The sequence below is a fragment of the Cherax quadricarinatus genome, chromosome 48, assembly GCF_038502225.1.
Source record: "Cherax quadricarinatus isolate ZL_2023a chromosome 48, ASM3850222v1, whole genome shotgun sequence".
NCBI lineage: Eukaryota > Metazoa > Arthropoda > Malacostraca > Decapoda > Parastacidae > Cherax > Cherax quadricarinatus.
In genome coordinates this window covers 15,248,394-15,271,958 of record NC_091339.1, presented here as the reverse complement: position 1 = coordinate 15,271,958, position 23,565 = coordinate 15,248,394, and the positions used below count along the sequence as shown (strand labels likewise).

The 23,565-nt window shown below is 41.4% G+C and overlaps 1 protein-coding gene across 1 annotated transcript in view; it reads right to left on the bottom strand.

The window, feature by feature from the left end:
* ODA-Dnal1 (Outer dynein arm dynein axonemal light chain 1) overlaps positions 1-23,565 on the bottom strand; it is a 36,687-nt gene that overhangs the window by 7,755 nt on the left and 5,367 nt on the right. Inside the window, exons 4-8 of the mRNA XM_070094798.1 lie at positions 17,575-17,654; positions 16,792-16,964; positions 15,272-15,383; positions 13,864-13,953; positions 4,477-4,567 (exon numbers count right to left, since the gene is read on the bottom strand). Of these exons, the coding sequence (XP_069950899.1) occupies positions 4,477-4,567; positions 13,864-13,953; positions 15,272-15,383; positions 16,792-16,964; positions 17,575-17,654 (546 nt within the window). The remainder of the gene's footprint in view (positions 1-4,476; positions 4,568-13,863; positions 13,954-15,271; positions 15,384-16,791; positions 16,965-17,574; positions 17,655-23,565) is intronic.

Sequence of the window (23,565 nt, the reverse complement as noted above, 5' to 3'; positions counted from 1 at the left end):
TGCGGAGCACACTTCATTATAATATATTCTTACAACAAAATCCTGCTGTGACTGATACAACAAAAATTTGCTGGCAAAAATAGTGGTACACAGTCTGCGAAAAAATTAGAGGAATGAGACACTGCTGGCATACGAAAAAAGGACACACATAGAAATAAATGGATAATTTAGTATACTGGGGTGAATATCACTGCATGAAATACAATGATAATTACTGGGGAATACAACGCTGAAAGAATACAATAAAAAAAAATGAATCACTTCACACAGGGTGACTGACTGGTACACTACACAATAATACTTACTACAGACAGGAGTAGCATAAAGAAAAACACAGAATAAAAATATAAGATAAGTGAAAACACTGAAAAATATTCTAAAAAGAGTCAAAGAAAAACTGAAAACACAAGGTTTAGAGTACACAAGCAATTTACTATAAATGTCTCACACACGCAAATGTCTTTAAATGCAAGAAAATTGTCTCAAGAAAATTATCACTGGAGTCTGGAGTAGTAGACGGGCGATTACTGGTGATGGGGGCGGGTGTAGGGTTTCCCGCGCGGTGATACTGACGCCTCCTACATTCACTGTTGTCGGAAGAAATGTGCTTTCTAGGAGAACTCACATAACTGGCTTTATCGTTGGCACCAGCTACAATCTCTTGACCAATTATGTGAGCCAAAACAGTACTAGGACCCGGTACAAGGGTGCAAACAACCACAGGTAGATGGGTGGATGGCTGGTGGTGGTGGTGGTGGTGGAGAGTGGTGGGTGGACGCTGGGGCTCTGCCGCGCACCCCGGGTGGTGGGAGAGAGTGGTGGGGGGACGGTGAGGCTGCCGCGCACCCCACTCACCCACGAAGGTGGCTTAACCCACTCTATGCCACAGGAATGGTGAAAACCACTCTTAGCATCCAACAGGGAGCACAAAGCGATATAGACAATACTTCAGAGGAACTTGGCTTACTTCTTACTGCGTGGCTTACTTCTCTCTCTCAGCTGGGTTAGAAGCTGGGTTGGCTGACTGGCTTAACCCACAAGAATGGCTGACTGGAAGACGTGTAACGATGCACAAAGCATGGAGGAGCAGTTGGATGACAGGAGACAGGCTGGATGATAGGCTGACTGGCGTTCACTTCCACAGTCTGGCTTACTGACTGGCTTAATTGCAAAATCCGGGTCAACCCCTCGGAGATTGAAGCAATTAGCACACGAACTAAGCCAGGAAGCTTGAAACGGCTGCAACAGGCTTGCAGGCTGGAGGTGGTGAGTGAGGGAATAAGCGGCTGGCTGGGGGTTGTGAGGGGAGTAAGGCGGCTGGCTGGAGATTCACCTTTGACCCTGCCGGCTACTCACAACAGTCTTGTAACGTCCTGAATTACCCTTAAAAAACGTAAATCCACGCTCCACACCGCTGTCACCATTTATCATGTGGGAGTTCGATACGTGGATTAGGTAAGAAATACTCACGTAGGCTGTTATTACGTATAATTGCTGTTATGTGGAGAGAGCCCTTGCCAGCCGTACCTATCTCCTTGGTTACACTCGTAATACTGACTAGCCGGCTGCCCAGTACCCAGTGTGAGGGTCTTTTGAAATAGTGTCAGTTCAGCGCAATATGAAAGACCGTGACTCAGGGAGAGACGGTTGGTCGTTGAGTCAACGGACGGTTACTGGTAACTGGTTACTACTACTGAGACTGGTAACTACTACTACTGAGACACACACACACACACACACACACACACACACACATACACACACAGTCATAGAGTTGTCAGCAAGTGGAATAGCCTAGCAAGTGAAGTAGTGGAGGCAGGAACCATACATAGTTTTAAGAAGAGGTATGACAAAGCTCAGGAAGCAGAGAGAGAGAGGATCCAGTAGCGATCAGTGAAGAGGCGGGGCCAGGAGCTGAGTATCGACCCCTGCAACCACAATTAGGTGAGTACAATTAGGTGAGTACACACACACACACAGACACACACACACACACACACACTCGCAAATACACCAGGCCTAGTGTCTAATCGACATGTGCCTAGGACAAAATGGTAACTAACACACACACACACACTCTGTATACCATTTACGTCAGGCCCATACTGGAGTATGCAGCACCAGTTTGGAATCCACACCTAGTCAAGCACGTCAAGAAATTAGAGAAAGTGCAAAGGTTTGCAACAAGACTAGTCCCAGAGCTACGGGGATTGTCCTACGAAGAAAGGTTGAGGGAAATCGGCCTGACGACACTGGAGGCCAGGAGGGTCAGGGGAGACATGATAACGACATATAAAATACTGCGCGGAATAGACGAGGTGGACAAAGACGGGATGTTCCAGAAATTGGACACAGACACAAGAGGTCACAATTGGAAGTTGAAGACCCAGATGAATCAAAGGGATGTTAGGAAGTATTTCTACAGACACAAGAGGTCACAATTGGAAGTTGAAGACTCAGATGAATCAAAGGGATGTTAGGAAGTATTTCTTCAGTCATAGAGTAGTCAAGCCGTGGAATAGCCTAGAAAGTGAAGTAGTGGAGGCGGGAACCATACATAGTTTTAAGGCGAGGTATGATAAAGCTCATGGAGCAGGGAGAGAGAGGACCTAGTAGCAATCAGTGAAGAGGCGGGGCCAGGAGCTATGAATCGACCCCTGCAACCACAAATAGGTGAGTACAAATAGGTGAGTACACACACACACACTGGTTTAACCAGTGGCGGACCTACGTTTTGGGGGGCCCTGAGGCTTGAACTGTTATGGGGGCCCCTTCGCAACCCTTTCTCGTACAGTAGACCCAAAATTTTTAAGCAATGTGGACTAAAGTCGCTTATGGGGCCCCTCCGGGATTAGGGACCCTCAAGCTTAAGCTTCATTAGTTTCATAGTAGATCTTCCCCTGAGTATAACGCATAATATAAAGTATATACCATATAACGTTGTAATACCTTTACTAAAGATTTAAAACCCATGTACTTATCGTGGGTCAAATAAAACCAAAACATATGCATAAACATCAAGGCTTTTTCAACCCCTATATAAGGATTAAATTAAAAACTCCGTGTACATATACACTGAACGAAGGGAAAATATCACAGAGAAAATAAAATAGAGTAAAAAAAAACCAGCGCATTCGGTGTACTGACACATCAGAGGAACTGGTTCACTTGAAGACGTGTGTGTCAACACGCGGGAGAACTGAGGTGTTCCTCTTTCATTGTTATTCCACTGTGAAGTTTATTCTTATTTGCGATCATTCGCTTTATTGTGATTTCTTCTCACACCGAGATATACACAGCTCTCGCTGTATACAGACTGAAAAATACACGCTTTTTGGTGGATATACGCTGAGAGAGTTTTTAGTTTAATATCTTCATTACGCACCCCATACCCATCCTGTGGGCGGTAGTTGAAGGATTACAGAGGTACATAATGGGTCCAGGGACTGGGCCCCAAAGTTTTGATAGCTGAACAAGGTACAAAGGTAATGAACTCACAAGTTACTAAGGTAATGAATCATTTAGTCTATACATGGTTACAATCATGAACACATTATAAAATAATGAGCAATTCACACGTCTACACCCGGCCACAACTGTAATGAGTTATTAATGCAAATATTAATTGGGACACACACACACACACACACACAGAGGAGCTATGAATCGACCCCTTCAACCACAAATAGGTGAGTACAAATAGGTGAGTACACACACACACACACACATACACACACGAGCGCTGAGAAAGACAAGCCTCGGCGTATATACATTGAGATGCACAGTTCTCGGTATATTACACTGAGAAATACACAATTCTCGGTGTATATAAATTGAGAGATACATACCTTTTGGTGTATATACATTGATACATACAGTTCCCGGTATATTACACTGAGAGATACACAGCTCCTCGGTATATTTACCCCAAGAGATACACACCTCTCGCTGTATATGTAATGAGATATACGCAATCATCTGTGTATAATACTGAGGTATATATACAACTAATTTATTTCACTCCCTGGTTTAGTTATTAAAGTATCCTTGACGTGCAGGTGACATGCAGTCTTATTGACTCTTGTGTGGTCGATAGGCTTTAAACCCAATAAACTCACCGAGTAGTAGTAGAAGTAGTAGTAGTAGTAGTAGTAGTAGTAGTAGTAGATGTAATAATAATAATAATAATAATAATAATAATAATAATAATAATAATAATAATAATAATAATAATAATAATAATAATAATAATAATAATAATAATAATAATAATAATAATAATAATAATAATAATAATAAAAGAAGAAGAAGAAGAAGAAGAAGAAGAAGAAGAAGAAGAAGAAGAAGAAGAAGAAGAAGAAGAAGAAAAGAATAGTAAGTTGAGATGGGAGGATAGTGAAGGAGAAAGGTGAGAGAGTATGATGAGGGAAGATGGTGAGGGAGGATGGTGAAGGCGGATAGTAAGGCCTTACTCACCAACGAAGTTAAGTTCCTCCAGGGTGGTGACTTCTGTCAGTTTCATGAACTCAGACCAGTCCTTCACCAGGTTGTTGGACATGTATAGCACCTGTGTATATCACACACCGTCAGTACTCGCACGTGTAGAGGCCGGGGCCAGGAGCTGAGACTTGATCCCCGCAACCACAAGTAAGTAAGTACAAGGGAGTACAAATAGGTGAATACAAATAAGTCTGGACACACACACATACAGACTGACCTAACAAATATCTTTTGGAGTTCGACCTCCACATCCTCAACATTAATTAAAATATGCAACAACAGTCACTCGACAAATTCCAAAGACTTACAATCAGACTAGTCCAGGAGGTAATGGAAACGAAGCACTTGAATAGGTTAAAGGCCCTGAACCTCTCTTGACTTGAAGAGCTAAGAGTGAGGGCAGATGTAATCATGACTTGCAAGATAATTTAGGGCCATTGACAGGGTGGACAAGAAAATATTTTTTGACATGATAAGATGATGTCATACAAAATACACATGTGTATTAACAAGGCAAACATTAATAGACCCTTGAATATTTGAGGTAAAAAATGGAGAAACACACGTGGAAGGTAAATATACGAAGTTCAGACACCAGAAGGAACTTTCCAATATAAGAAAAAGTGAAAAGTGGTACGAAAAGAAAAAAAATATATATTGTAGGTACATTATTATTATTATAATCAAGGGGGTAGCGCTAAACCCGGAGGATTATACAGCACCTGGGGGGGGATGTGGAAGGCATTCAGGCTTAATTCGGGGAACTGGAGCACAGATCCAATTCCCTAAATCAAGAGCCCCTCACCAACATCAAGGAACCTTCCTTGAGAGGATTGTAGGTACAATAAAACGTAAAGAGTTAGACAAAATATGCAAAATTTGATTGAATACTAAGGAGCAGTTGCAGAAGTAGGATAGAAAGCTTATGAAATGTATAGAGCGAAGCTCTTTGAGCCGTGTCAAAGAACACAGTTATAAGAGAAAATTATTAAATGACCAGACTACACCTGATACTCATCCTCATAAGATTAGTTTAGGTTAGGTGAGATTTGTCAGGAAACAGGACAAGTGTTTCCTGACGCGGGTTTTAGTCATGTTGACCCGTAGCTGGAGATTTTGATCATATGCCCGAGGTCTTCCACTGACCTACCGGTCCACCCCTTTAAAAATTATGGTTATGGTTACAGGTAGAGAGAAAGTAAAGAATGAAACTCCCACTGGCACAAGCTGTCACTAAACCCACTGGCACAAGTTGTCACTACACCCACTGGTACAAGCTGCCACTAAACCCACTGGCACAAGTTGTCACTACACCCACTGGTACAAGCTGCCACTAAACCCACTGGCACAAGTTGTCACTACACCCACCGGTACAAGCTGTCACTACACCCACGATCCCTCTGATTGTATCTGCTTGGACCTCCTCCTCTTTTCTGCAATATTACAAGCTCCTGATGATGTGCTGATTGCAACACGAAAGGCCTAGAGCTATCATTCAACTCCCCCCGTGACTGGTTTGCATTATTCCAGCTAAATGCGAGAAGAGAAACGCAGTAAGAAATGTGGTTCAATTGACAATACAGTGAGAGTCCATGGTTCAACACACAAGTCAACAAGAGAGCATGGAGAAGTATAAAGTCCAAACACTGAAGTCAAATAATGATATAAGCTTCTCCACACCCACATTAGCTAGAAATTTAAAACATGAAAACCAGTGAGCAGGCTGAGAAAATGAGGGCAAATAACCATCAACAATAGGGTCATATTTAGAGAGCTTAACAGAAAAGTTGATGAGGTGATGCCTCCACAAATGAGCAGAGAATATCTGGTGATGAGAGCTGAGTCTATCTCTCGCAGTTAGCGGACGAAGGATCGAGTCTCACAACTGAGCAAAGGCCTGTGTCTGAAGTAAAAATTAAAAGAGGAGAATTTTGAATTATAGTTTATGTATATATATATATATATATATATATATATATATATATATATATATATATATATATATATATATATATATATATATATATATATATACAGAAGATTTAAGAGATACATTGTTAATATAAAGGTGGCATATACGGTACATGTTGTTACGTGTGTATCACCGATTATAAGGCGAAAATCTCATCCAGCTCCTCAGAGCTGGGGCGTGTGCCCAAAATGCAGCAGGCATTACCCCTTTGAACAGCCGCACTGAGCCGCTGGAACAGAAAACTAGCTGCCCTGGGATCCCTAGTTACCCTGATGAGTCTTTTTCCCAGCTCCTTAAGGAAATTAGATGCACTCTTTCCCCATGAGCCAAGGGTCTCTGAGCCTATGGGAACAAACATATAATGATGGGCAAGTTCTCCATATTTTCTAGACTTTTGGGACTCCCTGAAGCTGGCAGCTGCCCCTCCTTCCTCCCTGGTGTATTGGAGATAGGTATCAGCCAAGGTAGATGCACATGTATAGTCCCACACCACCTGCTTCCCATCTGTCCAGGCTTGAAGGGTGATACCATCTGGACGCTTCTGGCTGCCATCAGATCTGCATAGTTGGGGTGGCTCCCTTACTGCTGGGCATCCAGCTGTTGTGAGGCTCCTCTTGATAATGTTATTAACCTCCTCATGTCTTGCAATCTTTCCCTCGGATTTACGGCACACAAGACCATGGTACCCGAATCGGTCTGCTGCTTCACTGCCACAAATACACCTGTGTTCGGCGAGAATAGGGGCGGCAAGTCGAAGGGCAACACCGATGCGGATGGTCTGTGGGTCGAGGCGTGTGCCAAGGCTGGAGTTGGGAACAGCCAACAGAAAGTTCCCAGCATGAGGGGCTCTCACTGCCAGGAGGCGGGCTCTATCCTTCACTGACACACTATGAAGCACTGTTGAGGCAATATTTTCCACTATTGGACCATCCCAGTGCGATTGTTTGTAGTTGTTGGGGGGAGCAGGTCTGGTTTCAGAGCCCGTTAGATTATCCCAGATCATTGCTCCGTCAATGAATTTTTGGTCCTGGACTCCAATCTTGTCCCTAAGATGTTCAGGGAGAATCGCTGCTACAAGCTCTCTAGATGCAATACACGAGGACAGAAAAGCAGGTAACGCAATCTGTGATGACTTGCGGACACCAATGCCTCCTAGTCTGACTGGAAGTGTAGCTTGGTTCCACTGCCCGTCTTCTAGAGTAAGGTTAAGTACTTTCGTAAAAATCTGCCTCAGAATACTGTCATATTCGTGCAGTATAGGGTTATCATATGAAGGTGCACATCTTAGGAAATATGTCAACCTGGGCAGACTCAAGCACTTTGTGAGAAGGTACAAGGCATCGTGGGTGTCCAGATTGCCTATTCGTTGTTCCATTCTCCTTAACTCTTCCAATTTCTTCCTGAGAATTGTGTCAATGGCATTGCTTCCCAGAGGTGCTCCTAGCAAGACACTATTTGTGGGGGCAATGACTGCTGCTCCTGGTAGTTTTGATCTCACTGCATTTATCACTTGTTGACTGACTGAGATGATTTCACATTTGGATGGATTCAGGATGAGACCCATTTCCTGTCCCCGTGTCATTACCTGTGTAAGGTCATGTAGGAGGGACTCCTTTGTACCTGCTAGTGTGCCATCATCTAGGAACCAGATGTTTAGCTCGCTGGTCAGTCTGACTGTGATTTCCCTAACTGCTATACAGAAGAGAAATGGTGCAAGAGGATCTCCTTGTTGGACACCCTCCGATGATGTGATTTCATGCTCTCCAAAGAGAAGCATTGATTCCTTGCTATACCCAGCTGAAACAAAAGGGAAGAGACCAGGGAAATGTTCTTGTACTGCTGCTAATACCACGTCTCTTTTCAGGAGATTGAACGCATTCTTGAAATCTAATTTTACCACTGCATTGTCCTCAGGCAGGTTGTTGATATACGCCCTTGTTGCATGAACCGCTGCTTCACTTCCTTGAGAGACCCCAAAGCCAAGCTGGTTTGGTTGAAGCATCATGGCTGCCTGTGCACGAATACTTCGGACAGCAGCTTTGGATACGAGGCGGCGTAACGTGTTGCCTACTGCAATTGGCCGAATTCCTCCATCCTTCTTTTTAAGTGCACAAAGTGTTGCACCAAAAAAGAAAGGTCTAATTTCATCAGGAATCAGACCAGCCAAGGAATTGTTGACGAACCTTGTGATCTCTGAAAGCAGTGTCTCTGCAATTTCCCCAATAACTGGATTAACCATTTCCTTTAAATGCTGTGGCCTTATTCCAGTGTAACCCCCAGCAGAGCCAGATGGGAACGACATTATTGCTTTGTAAATGTCTGAGTCTTCCACAATCAGTGGTTCCATAGTGGGGACAGAGGTGTTGGAACTGTTGGTGCTACTGGTTTCCCTGGCAGGGTGCTTTCCTCTAAGTGCTTCAGCAGTGTCAGCATCCCTGGGAGCAACTGTATCTTCACTGGTAATAATTCTGGTTGCCCCCACTGTGTTGCCCTCTTCAATTTTCTTGCTCACCTGGACTCTGACTTTTTCACTGTCAGTAGAGTGAGTGGGGGTTCTGCCTCTCCCTTTTTTGTGTTGACGGGGAAGGCGAATGAGGTTATCAACTCTAGGAAAATCTCTTAAGGATTTAATTATCATTGAGGCTAGCCTCTTTCCCCTTCTTTCCGGCACAGCTAAGCAGACATTGCCAAAAAGTAGCAAGTTGTGCCATGCCTTGATGGTTGGTGGAGCATTTAAGATAGTGGAACCATCGTTTACTTTTTTCAGGAGGTCTGTAAGTTTCCCAGCTGCGTGTGGACGGGCTGCTTTGGGAATATGTGTGAGTGTCCTCGTATCTGTTGCTTTAATTGCTTCCAAGAGATTGTCTGATGAGATGAAATCTGTTGGAGTGGGTTCAGGTGCCTGAGGTGGCTCTGGATCATCACTTTCCACAGGAGGACATCCTGAACCAGGGCAACTACCGTGTTTGCGGAGGAAACCATTAGAGTTGAGACAACGAAGCTGTAAGCATGACCGACACTTGCCTCTCCTAGTATTGCCAGCCGTGCCATTTCCCTGTCTGCTTGCTTCCTCCTGGTTGGCATCCATCTGCTATATATATATATATATATATATATATATATATATATATATATATATATATATATATATATATATATATATATATAAATATATATATATATATATATATATATATATATATATATATATATATATATATATATATATATATATATATATATATATATATATAAACCCGAGTTAACATTAGAGTGAGACGTGAGGTGGGTTACAGATCGCGTGCTACTACAACTTTGGGTTCACCAGGTTATATTATGCTCACTTCTGACTCATTTCTGTTTATCCCTCTTCAAAACTCCACTACTTACTGATTAACAGCGCCTCTCCTTCCCCTCTCCTAATTCCTCTTTCTATTCTTATTACTCTGATATCCTGCTGGGAATACAGCAACTGTTATCATTTTACTAAGTTTGAACTGTAATATCTATGATGTCTGGAGATATTCCATCTGCATCTACGTACCCTATTCTCATCTGTTTTCTACTATGCTCTGGTTTTTAGTGTCCAGGCTTTCTGTAAGGAGGGAGAAAGGCAAGACTGAGGTTGCTACATGCATTGTTACAGGGTACGGGGTCAGGATTACAGTTATAGATAGGCACGGAGAGTGTGGGGTTGGTGTGTGTGTATTTACCTATATGTGGTTGCAAGGGTCTATTCATAGCTCCTGGCCCCGCCTCTTCACTGGTCGCCACTAGGTCCACCCTCTCTTGGCTTCAAGAGCCTTTTCGTACCTCTTCTTAAATTATGTATAGATCCTGCCTCTACCACTTCACTCTCCAGATTGTTCCACTTCTTGACAACTCTAAGGCTGAAAAAATACTTCCTAATATTCTTGTGACTCATTTGAATTTTCATCTTCCAGCTGTATCCCATATCTCAAACATTCTGCTTCTATTCACTATGTCAATATTTTGTGAATTGTTATCATATCCCCCCCTTCCCTAGTCCTCCTGTCCTCCAGTGTCATCAGGTTAAGGGAATTAGTCTTGTTGCAAACCTTTGCACTTTCTCCAATTTCTTGATATGCTTGACCAGGTGAGGGTTCCATATTGGTGCTACTTAATCCATATGGCCCTGACGTATAAGGTGGATAGTGTCGTGAATGCCTTCTTACTTATATGTTGAAAAGCTGCTCTGAGATTTAGATGACGCGCATTTTCTGTAGCTGATATTTGGTTGATGTGCGCCTTCAAGTGATATGATACTCACCCTAAGGTCCTACTCCTTGAGTGAAGTTTTGCATTCTTTGACCCCCGAGCCTATAATCCGTCTGCGGTCTTCTTTGTCCTTCCCAGTCTTCATAACTTTCCACTTGGTGGGGTTAAAATCCAGGAGCCATTTGTCAGACCAGGCCTGGAGCCTGTCCAGATCCATTTGTAGTCTTGGTCCTCGTCCGCTTGTATTCTCTTCATTAGTTTCACGTTGTCTGCGAACAGGGACTCCTCTGACTATTCCTTCCGCCATGTCACTGACGTATATAAGAAGCAGCACTGGGCCTACGACTGATCCTGTGGAACTCCGCTCGTCACATGCACCCATTCCGACACCTTTTCACGGACCATCATTTTGTTTCCTTCCTAACAGGTATGCCTTGATCCATTGTAGTGCTTTTCCTGTTATTCCTGCCTGTTCTTCTAGTCTCGTGTGCGATACTGTGTCAAAAACCTTCTTACAGTCCAAAAAGATGCAGTCTCCTTCCCCCTCTCTCTCCTGTTTTACTCCTCTTGCCTTGTTTTAGAACTCCAGTAGGTTTGTGACACAGGAATTTTCATCCCTGAAGCCTTGCTGGTTGTCATGTATGAGACCGCTCCTTTCGAGGTGCTCCACCACTCTTCTCCTGAAGATCTTCTCCACGACTTAACATAACTGTAGACATGCCAGTGACACTGGTTTGTAGTTAAGTGCTGCCTGCCCGTCTTCTTTCTTAAAAACTGGGACTACAGTTGCTGTCTTCCACGCCTCCAGCAATTGCCCTATGCCAATAGGCTTGCTGAAGAGTGTCGCTAGTGGCACACACACAGTGCCTCTGTTCCATCTCTCAGGACCATGGAGTGATATTGTCTGGGCTCACCGCCTTCGAGGTACCTAGCTCACACATCAGCTTCTTCACCTCCTTCCTGCATGTGTGTGTTGTATACAATGCTTGCTGGTGTGCTGGTAGCCTTCTTGTCTTCTGTAGGAATACCTCCCTAAGTCTCTTCAGAAACTTCCTGGTCATTCCTTGTTAGCTCCCAGCCTTCCTTCTTCAGCCTAATTACCTGGCCCTTGACTGCTCTCTTCCTCTTTATGCAGCTATATAACAATTTTGTGTACTCACCTAGTTGTGGTTGCAGGGGTCGAGTCACATCTCCTGGCCCCTCCTCTTCACTGCTCACTATTAGGTCACTCTTCCTGCTCCACGAGCTTTATCATACCTCTTCTTAAAGCTATGTATGGATCCTGCCTCCACTACTTCACTTCCCAGACTATTCCACTTACTGACAACTCTGTGTCTGAAGAAATACTTTCTAACATCCCTGTGATTCATCTGAGTCTTCGTCTTCCAACTGTGACCCCTTGTTGCTGTGTCCCATCTCTGGAACATCCCGTCTCTATCCACCTTGTCGATCTCTCTCAGTATTTTATGTCGTTATCATATCCCCCCTATCTCCTCTATCCTCCAGTGTCGTCAGGTCGACTTCCTTTAACCTCTCCTCATAGAACATGCCCCTTAGCTCCGGGACTAGTCTTGCTGCAAACCTTAGCACTTTCTCTAATTTCCTTACGTGCTTGGCTAGGTGTGGGTTCCAAACTGGTGCTGCATACTCCAATATAGGCCTAACGTACACGATGTACAGGATCCTGAACGATTCCTTACTGATATGTCGGAAGGCTATTCTTAGGTTTGCTAGGCGCCCGTATGCTGCAGCAGTTATTTGGTTGATGTGCTTCTTAAATGTACCCGGTGTTATACTCGCCCCAAGATCCTTCTTGAGTGAGTTTTGTAGTCTCTGGCCCCCTAGACTGTACTCCCCGCCTGCGGTCTTCTTTGCCCTTCCCCAATCTTCATGATTTTGCACTTGGTGGGGTTGAACTCCAGGAGCCAGTTTCTTGACCAGGCCTGCAGCCTGTCCAGATTCCTGATCCTCGTCCGATTGAATTCTTTCCATCAACTTCTCATCATCTGCAAACAGGGACACATCCGAGTCTATTCCTTCCGTCATGTCGTTCACATATATCAGAAACAGCACCAGTCCTAGGACTGATCCCTGTGGAACCCCACTCATCACAGGCACCCACTCTGACACCTCGTCACATACCATGACTCGCTGTTGTCTTCCCGACAGGTATTCCCTTATCTATTGCAGTGCCTTTCCTGTTATCCCTGTCTGATCCTCCAGCTTTTTCACTAATATCTTGTGTGGAACTGTATCAAACGCCTTCTTACAGTCCAAGAAAATGCAATCTACCCACAACTCTCTCTCTTGTCATACTGCTGTCACCCTGTCATAGAACTCCAGTAGGTTTGTGACACAGGATTTCCCATCCCTGAAACTGTGCTGGTTGTCGTTAAGGTCATCCCTTTCTAGGTGCTCCACCACTTTTCTCCTGATAATCTTATCTATGGCTTTGCATACTATAAATGTCAGTGACACTGGTCTGTAGTTTAATGCTTCGTGTTTGTGTCCTTTTTAAAGACTGAGACTACATTTGCTGTCTTCCATGCCTTAGGTTGTCGCCCTGTTTCAATAGATGTGTTGCAGATTGTTGTTAGTGGCACACTTAGCGCCTCTGCTCCCTCTCTCAGGACCCATGAAGAGATGATATCCGGCCCCATCGCCTTTGAGGTATCTAGCTCGCTTAGGAGCCTCTTGTGTGTGTGTGTGTGTGTACTCACCTATTTGTGGTTGCAGGGGTCGAGTCCTAGCTCCTGTGTGTGTGTGTGTGTGTGTGTGTGTGTGTGTGTGTGTGTGTGTGTGTGTGTGTGTGTGTGTGTGTGTTTGTGTGTATACTCGGTCTGTGGTCTTCTGTGCCCTTCCCCTATCTTCATGACTTTGCTTTTGGCAGGATTAAATTCGAGAAGCCATTTGCTGGACCAGGTGTCCAGTCTGTCCAGGTCTCTTTGAAGTCCTGCCTGGTCCTCATCAGATTTATGTGTGTGTGTGTGTGTGTGTGTGTGTGTGTGTGTGTGTGTGTGTGTGTGTGTGTGTGTGTGTGTGTGTGTGTGTGTGTGTGTGTGTGTGTGTGTGTGTGTGTGTGTGTATGTGTGTGTGTGTGTGTGTGTGTGTGTGTGTGTGTGTGTGTGTGTGTGTGGTGCAGGGATACAAACCTTGAGTTTCTTCAAGACACCGATACCCTTCATCTTTTCAATGAAGTTGTAGGAGATCCACAGCTGCTGCAGCGTCTCCCCCAGCACCTCCTGCAACACAACACATTTATTATTATTATTATTATTATTATTGTTATTGTTATTATTATTATTATTATTATTATTATTATTATTATTATTATTATTATTATTATTATTATTGTTATTTATTATTATTATTGTTGTAACTGCTGTTTTATAATAATACAATATTCATTAGAAAACGCTAGATCCGTAGGAGTTACAGCGCCTGGGAAACGGGAAACATTCAAGTTCGATCCAGGGAGAAAGAAAGGAAGGTAGCTCGGGTTCCCTGAATCAAGAGCCCTCCCTCTTTGTCAACAGCAGGTACCGGATACCTCTCCAATGACTCTTCACCATTAACATTGCTAATGAAACACAATTCCACAATACCGAGGCTGGAACACCACATAAATGAACCACACTCTCGATATTTCGGTCCGTTTTGTACCATCATCATTACATTACTCCTGCAGAAGTGGTAAGGTAGTGTGTTGTGGCTGGTGTTAATGTATTAACTCGAAAAATATGTGTGATCATTATTTTACAACAAAAAATCTGGCATTGTCTTCCTGTCTTATTTGTGTTATTGAAAATTTAATGTACAGACTCCTTTACATAAGACAGGTCTTTGAGACTACTTAAGACAGTGTTAATGACTACATGAGACAGTATTATAGACTACATGAGACAGTGTTACAGACTAATTTTTTTCGTAAAAGACGTTGAAAAAAGTATAATGAAAATTATTATTATTATTATTATTATAATCAAAAAGAAGCGCTAAGCCACAAGGACTATACAGCAATAATGAAAATTGAATCGCACGATTCAATTTTCATTTTATAATGAAAATTGAATCGCACGTTCTTTAAGGCCTTTCCATGTGCTATTTATTTTTAAATGCTCTATTTCAAACGCATTTACAAAAAAACTGGACCATTGTTGTGGAGCTTCATGTGAAAGCTGACTGTACGATGCTATTAAGACTGCTGCCTGAGGTGCTGCTGCTGCCTGAGGTGCTGCTGCTGCTGCCTGAGGTGCTGCTGCTGCTGCCTGAGGTGCTGCTGCTGCTGCTGCCTGAGGTGCTGCTGCTGCCTGAGGTGCTGCTGCTGCTGCCTGAGGTGCTGCTGCTGCTGCCTGAGGTGCTGCTGCTGCTGCCTGAGGTGCTGCTGCTGCTGCTGCCTGAGGTGCTGCTGCTGCCTGAGGTGCTGCTGCTGCTGCCTGAGGTGCTGCTGCTGCTGCCTGAGGTGCTGCTGCTGCTGCCTGAGGTGCTGCTGCTGCTGCCTGAGGTGCTGCTGCTGCTGCCTGAGGTGCTGCTGTTGCCGCTGCATGAGGTGCTGCTCACCAGGCCAGTAAAGTTCTTGATGTTGTTCCTGCCCAGGCTAAGGATCTTGAGGCAGCGGAGGTTGTTAAGGTGACTCAGCTTCTCAATCATGTTGGTTGACAAGCTCAGCTTCCTGTGGGTCACAGCAACAAGTAAGCTTCCCTGAGGGCGGGGGTGTAGGGGAGGGGTGAATAATGCCGACACAAGACACAATGTACAGACCTAACCTTGATTTCCACAACGTTTCGCTCTGAGTAAAGCTTCATTTTGATAAGGCTCTACGTAGAGCGAAACGTTATGCTAATACAGGCTTATTCTGTTATGTTTACAGATATTTTTAAAAATGTTATTGCATCTTCAACCTGTCGGTTCTCTGAACCATTCATCTACAAATCTTCAACCTTGCAAAGATACATAGTGTGACTTATTTACGTAAGGGTTCCTCGTTCCTAGAATGTAGTCTACGATACACGACTAACACCTAGCTACTCACTGTACTACTAGACAAACAAGGACAGCATCTCTAAAGTTAGGTAAGATTCGTCAGGAAACAGGACAAGTGTTTCCTGACGCGGGTATTAGTCATATGATGACCTGCCACTGATAAGATTTGTTCGGATTTTTATCCCGGAGAGTTAGCCACCCAAGATAACCCAAGAAAGTCAGTGCGTCATCGAGGACTGGGTCTTTAATCTTTTGCCTCAGGATGCGACCCACACCAGTCGACTAACACCCAGGTATCCACTGACTGCTAGGTGAACAGGGACACCAGGTGTAAGAAAGCATGCCCAACATTTCCACCCATGTGGGAAATCGAACCACTGACACTGTGTGTGGCCAGAGCATGCCAACCAAGCCACGACTAGCCCTGCCCTGCAACCTAACCCGAGTACCTTCGCTTTTAAACCGAATGTTTCACCACTGACCTGCAGTTCACCCAGCTTTCAAATTTGTACAAGGGTTACATAGGCCTGCACTACGCTGTTAGCCCACGGAGGATCGAACCTTCACCTGTTGCATTGAATGACTCACACAACGTTTACTGCTACCACTCCAGACCCTAATCTTACATTAACTGAAACAAACCATGGAACGGGTGGGTTTTGAACCCATGACGAGTGAGTCTTGCAACTCGGCCAGCTGGCTACAATAAAAGTCATCCAAATTAATTGTTTTGTAGTTAATAAATCTTGGAAATTATTAGTAATAAACATGGGTTGGCTATAATACACAATTCCTTGTTAAATACCATTGATGAAATAAATGTCTTTTTGGGAAATACGAATCTATAAGGAAAATATTTCCAGTGTGTTTGCAAATGGAAGGGCTTTGTAAGTTAATAAGACACAATATGCGATTTGTGACGTTTTAGTGAGAAGACGTTTCGCCCACCAGGGACTTTATCACTTGATACTAATATACTTCTCTGTATATTATACCAATAATATATGGAGGCTTTTGCGATATACAGGTGCAAGGAGAGGGCAGTGCTGTGAATGTTGAGTGAGTGAATAAATTAGAGTGCAGGTGCTTGTACTCACTCGCAGTTGACCAGAGCCTGGAGTGAAGAGTCCAGCTTCTCTATGGGAGGGTAGAGGCCAATAAGCTTGACTTCTACGGCATCTGAGGCTTTCTCCCCCGTGTTCTCCTCCCACTGACGCATCGCTTCCCGGAGCGACGTTCCCTTCTGTGAGTCACCAGCCTTACCCTGAGACTGTACGCACCGTGGTAGACGGCAGGGAGACGGGGAGACACGTCGAGGGAGGAAAAGAGAGGACGTGATAATTATGTTTTAGCAGGGAAGAGGAAGATAGATATGATAATTATGCGATGGTAGAGAAGACGAAGAGAGATGTGATAATCACACGTTGGTTGACAGGGAGAACAGATGGAGACATGATAACAACGCGAAAACAGACAAGAGGATAACAGAAGACATGTTAAAAAAAAAAAAATTCTGTGATGTATGTTTGTGCTGGGATTTTATGCTGGCATTATTATCTGTGTCTTTGATGCGATAGCAGCTGTGTTTGTGTTCGGTCTAACATGGCGTCCAGGTGCTGGTACCATCCCTTCATTATTCTCTCAGTTTCACTAAAGTAGCGCTTGAGTCAGCCCGGCTGTAATTACCCTGGTCACTTTGATATTCATGTGGCTTGACTCACCTGGGTTGTTTCATGTGGTAAGTGGGAAAGTCTGTGTCGTCATACCAGTCTTATATAGTCATAACCCAGTCTGGTCACCACCACCACAGTTGTATCTAGTGACCACCACCACCATCACAGTTGTATGTATCTAGTGACCACCATCACCACAGTTCTAACATGACTCAGTGCTATGCCACCCACTTGTTTATCTAGCACTTCCCAATAAGCGTAGTAATATGTTTTCCTTACAGAAGGGTCTGTGAATCGTTTATAATTTACAAATCAATATTTACACAGCTCAAAGTAAACTCTAATCTTTCGTTTTAATAAATTCAACCAATGGTGGAAGTTTGAAGTCGACCAGAAAAGGCATTATCCAGTAATTGATCTGAAGCCAACGATTCCAAGTGTTGTAGCAATCTCATTAAAATTTCAGATTTGCATCTACTGAGGCTGAAGTTATGACGCATTATCATCCTTCTTGCAAAATGTATCATCATTAATATTTTCAAGCTGATCAGAAGTAGCATTTTTAAGTTATTAAATATAAATTAATAAAAGTATTCAATTCAATTGACAAATTGGGATTTATGCCACCCAACAGCAGTATGAACCTTGTGTTCAGGAAGCCACATCCTTGGTGAAAAGTTGAAATCGATCAGATGAGTCATTCTTCAGTTATTTGAACGAATTCCAACGATTCCAAGATTTTTTTTTTCAATTATTTTACTACATCGACAAATATTCCTGCACGCAAACAGAAGCTAGTGAATATTATTCAGGTCCTAAAATGCATCAGCCATTAAATACTGAAGGCGTTCGAAAGAAGTAAACTGAAATTTATTTAACGTGAGTAGTAGCAATACAAATTCCACACTATTTTACACATAAAATGGTCAAAATTGCACCTACACACTTCAATTTCGCTCACCGCCGACGTTGTAATTAGGATGGCGGGAATGGGTCCAGCAGCTCTGGTCATAGGTCACGTGAATATGTCAATTGATCCAAGAATCTGGTCCTCATCATCGTACACAAGCGTTGAAAATTTGAAATTAAATGGATGAGGCGTTCCCGAGTTATGAGTAACACAAAAATGAAAGACTAAAAAAAAATCAGGCAACCTCTTGAAGGTTCCTCTTCAAGGATGTATAATAATCACAAAATATTTATCAGATATCCCCTAAGGGATATCTTTCAATGGTTGACAGATTTTTCTCCTTCCTACAAGGTTTCCGTTTCTACCTTGAGAACGCATCATCCGATCGGCTTCAAATTTTCTACGCTGCTTTACTTTAATTAGGGAAAACTTTATGCCACTATTGGCATGCACATGTGCCCTCTGATCAATTTTATATAGACCATTAAAGTGTTTTCAGAATCCTTGCGATAACTTGAGAAAACCTCTTCTGGTCGGCTTCAAACTTTCCACAATAAGGTGTCCCACTTAGAAGAAAATTACGATTATAATTGTAGTGTGTAGCTGCCAATTTTAGATTTTTGCAATAGGCTATTAATCTTTTCCGCCAAATAAATATGACATTGAACGGTTTCAATCGTAATGGCTAATGCGTCGTACAGAGAGGATATTTCCTTAAAAGTTTAGGCGGCGTAGAAGAAAATTGGCCAATTTACTATCATACATCACAGCATTCTGCTCAAATTTCACCATTTTCTAGTAAATGGGTTAATGACCCTCGTGTACTCAATACAGTGAGAGGTATGTTTCTCCCTGGGTATATACACATACTGAGAGCTTACTTTAAAACGTAGTTTATATATTAAAGTACTTATTTCTGGTGGTGAAAAGGCTATGTGGAAGTGCAATGGCCCTAGTGTAGTTGATAGGCTTTAAACCAACAACTCTATAGAATCAATAGGTTTCAACCAAAGTAGAGCAATCAATAAAACTTCCTCCACTGTATCTGAGGGTCCTTCAAGCAGCTAACCAGCTTGAAAAAAAAAGGCTTTCCTGAGAGCATCTATTGAAAAGCATGAACAAGTAAACTCAGTACCAGCCGTGTTAATTGTTCGTTGTTCAGCGTCCCTAGTGAGGCGCTGACGTCACGTAGTGTAGGTGAGAGTTACAAGTGTTGGTGGTTATAATGTATGTGTTGGTGGTTATAATGTATGTGTTGGTGGTTATAATGTATGTGTTGGTGGTTATAATGTATGTCTTGTAAGTTATAATGTATGTGTTGGTGGTTATAATGTATGTGTTGGTGGCTATAATGTATGTGTTGGTGGTTATAATGTATGTGTTAGTGGTTATAATGTATGTGTTGTAAGTTATAATGTATGTGTTGGTGGTTATAATGTATGTGTTGTTGGTTATAATGTATGTGTTGGTGGTTATAATGTATGCGTTGTAAGTTATAATGTATGTGTTGGTGGTTATAATGTATGTGTTAGTGGTTATAATGTATGTGTTGTAAGTTATAATGTATGTGTTGGTGGTTATAATGTATGTGTTGGCGGTTATAATGTATGCGTTGTAAGTTATAATGTATGTGTTGGTGGTTATAATGCATGTGTTGGTGGTTATAATGTATGTGTTGGTGGTTATAATGTATGTGTTGGTTATAACGTATGTGTTGGTGGTTATAACGTATGTGTTGGTGGTTATAATGTATGTGTTGGTGGTTATAATGTATGTGTTGGTGGTTATAACGTATGTGTTGGTGGTTATAATGTATGTGTTGGTGGTTATAATGTAAGTGTTGGCGGTTATAATGTATGTGTTGGTGGTTATAATGTATGTGTTGTAAGTTATAATGTATGTATTGGTGGTTATAATGTATGTGTTAGTGGTTATAATGTATGTGTTGGTGGCTATAATGTATGTGTTGGTGGTTATAATGTATGTGTTAGTGGTTATAATGTATGTGTTGTAAGTTATAATGTATGTGTTGGTGGTTATAATGTATGTGTTGGTGGTTATAATGTATGCGTTGTAAGTTATAATGTATGTGTTGGTGGTTATAATGTATGTGTTGGTGGTTATAATGTATGCGTTGTAAGTTATAATGTATGTGTTGGTGGTTATAATGTATGTGTTGGTGGTTATAATGTATGCGTTGTAAGTTATAATGTATGTGTTGGTGGTTATAATGTATGTGTTGGTGGTTATAATGTATGTGTTGGTGGTTATAATGTATGTGTTAGTGGTTATAATGTATGTGTTGTAAGTTATAATGTATGTGTTGGTGGTTATAATGTATGTGTTAGTGGTTATAATGTATGCGTTGTAAGTTATAATGTATGTGTTGGTGGTTATAATGTATGTGTTGGTGGTTATAATGTATGTGTTGGTGGTTATAATGTATGTGTTAGTGGTTATAATGTATGTGTTGTAAGTTATAATGTATGTGTTGGTGGTTATAATGTATGTGTTGGTGGTTATAATGTATGCGTTGTAAGTTATAATGTATGTGTTGGTGATTATAATGTATGTGTTGGTGGTTATAATGTATGTGTTGGTGGTTATAATGTATGTGTTGGTGGTTATAATGTATGTGTTGGTGGTTATAATATATGTGTTGTAAATTATAATGTGTGTGTTGGTGGTTATAATGTATGTGTTGGTGGTTACAATGTATGTGTTGGTTATAATATATGTGTTGTAAGTTATAATGTATGTGTTGGTGCTTATAATGTATGTGTTGGTGGTTATAACGTATGTGTTGGTGGTTATAATGTATGTGTTGGTTATAATATATGTGTTGTAAGTTATAATGTATGTGTTGGTGCTTATAATGTATGTGTTGGTGGTTATAACGTATGTGTTGGTGGTTATAATGTATGTGTTGGTGGTTATAATGTATGTGTTGGTGGTTATAATGTATGTGTTGGTGGTTATAATGTATGTGTTGACGGTTATAATGTATGTGTTGGTGGTTATAATGTATGTGTTGGTTATAATGTATGTGTTGTAAGTTATAATGTACGTGTTGGTGGTTATAATGTATGTGTTGTAAGTTATAATGTATGTGTTGGTGGTTATAATGTATGTGTTGCAAGTTATAATGTATGTGTTGGTGGTTATAATGTATGTGTTGGTGGTTATAACGTATGTGTTGGTGGTTATAATGTATGTGTTGGTGGTTATAATGTATGTGTTGTTGGTTATAATGTATGTGTTGGTGGTTATAATGTATGTGTTGTAAGTTATAATGTATGTGTTGGTGGTTATAATGTATGTGTTGTAAGTTACAATGTATGTGTTGGTGGTTATAATGTATGTGTTGGTAGTTATAACGTATGTGTTGGTGGTTATAATGTATGTGTTGGTTATAATGTATGTGTTGTTGGTTAAAATGTATGTGTTGGTGGTTATAATGTATGTGTTGTAAGTTACAATGTATGTGTTGGTGGTTATAATGTATGTGTTGGTGGTTATAATGTATGTGTTGGTGGTTATAATGTATGTGTTGGTGGTTATAATGTATGTGTTGGTGGTTATAATGTATGTGTTGGTGGTTATAATGTATGTGTTGGTGGTTATAATGTATGTGTTGGTGGCTATAATGTATGTGTTGGTGGTTATAATGTATGTGTTAGTGGTTATAATGTATGTGTTGTAAGTTATAATGTATGTGTTGGTGGTTATAATGTATGTGTTGTTGGTTATAATGTATGTGTTGGTGGTTATAATGTATGTGTTGGTGGTTATAATGTATGTGTTGGTGGTTATAATGTATGTGTTGGTGGTTATAATGTATGTGTTGGTGGCTATAATGTATGTGTTGGTGGTTATAATGTATGTGTTAGTGGTTATAATGTATGTGTTGTAAGTTATAATGTATGTGTTGGTGGTTATAATGTATGTGTTGTTGGTTATAATGTATGTGTTGGTGGTTATAATGTATGTGTTGGTGGCTATAATGTATGTGTTGGTGGTTATGATGTATGTGTTAGTGGTTATAATGTATGTGTTGTAAGTTATAATGTATGTGTTGGTGGTTATAATGTATGTGTTGTAAGTTATAACGTATATGCTGGTGGTTATAATGTATGTATTAGTAGTTAAACAGGATGTGTTATGGGAATTGAGAAATAACTTCAAATTTATTGTCAGTTCTACTGAATATCAATCTTCTGCATGGTGGGAACACCAGCAGTGTGTAACTACGCTAATCTACATGAGAGTTACAATGGTACTAACATCGTAATGACATATATTGCTGAGATACCAGTATTAATAAACCATGAAAAATTCATACTAATTGCACAGTAATCAGCGTTTTATTATTAACAATAGTACAAAAGTCAATAGTCCAATACAAAGAGGCAATGGTGTATGATCATTAAGTTAATAGGCACAATAATACATGCTCCCAGGACGTGTTTATGGGGACTCGTGCACACATAATAATGACAATTGAGACAAGTTAGGAGGGTGTGTGTGTGAGTGTGTGTGTGTAAGGAGAAACGAGAGAGAATGTATTATCATAGGGTTTAAGCATATGCATATGTTTACATGTATACTTGTTTATACTTCTATACTTGTTTATATATGAATGTATACATGCATGTACTTGTTGCATCACGTGCAACTGATGTGTTACTGGGTTGCTAGCTAGTGCTGGCAAATTCAGTGTGGACAATGAGGATATCCTCAAGCACCCCGGAGTAGATGAGGTATTTACACAGTTCCAAGTACTTCATTCCATTATGTCTGACATTATTGATAAGTTGATATTCCACGATGCAGCAGCGTTGGAGGTCATGCCTCTGCTTCTTTCACAGAGCCTACATGTAGGATAGTCAGTGATAGGAGCTGCATATGTGGCCTCCAACAAGCACTGAGTCACAAAGTCTAATGGACATTTTATGCTGCACATAGTTCTTAGAAATGAATATATAACAATTGTAGACGTTAGTGCTTCCAGGTCTCTGGGTGTCTTTCACTTCTTGAATTGATTTAACAAATGAAAATTCTAACAATTACATTTAATATAAACAAAATCATTTTATTTTTCATGCCATTAGGCTCAGATTTAGACTATTTACATGACATTTTCAGTAAAAACAATTTACTTCTTTTGGAAAGTAAGTTCTATTACCATCCAGAATATATACATCAAAGGATGCATTTCTCTCAGCTCATATATGATAAGAGTTTACTTTCATCCCTATTTTAGGGATGAAAATATTCTTGACTGGTGA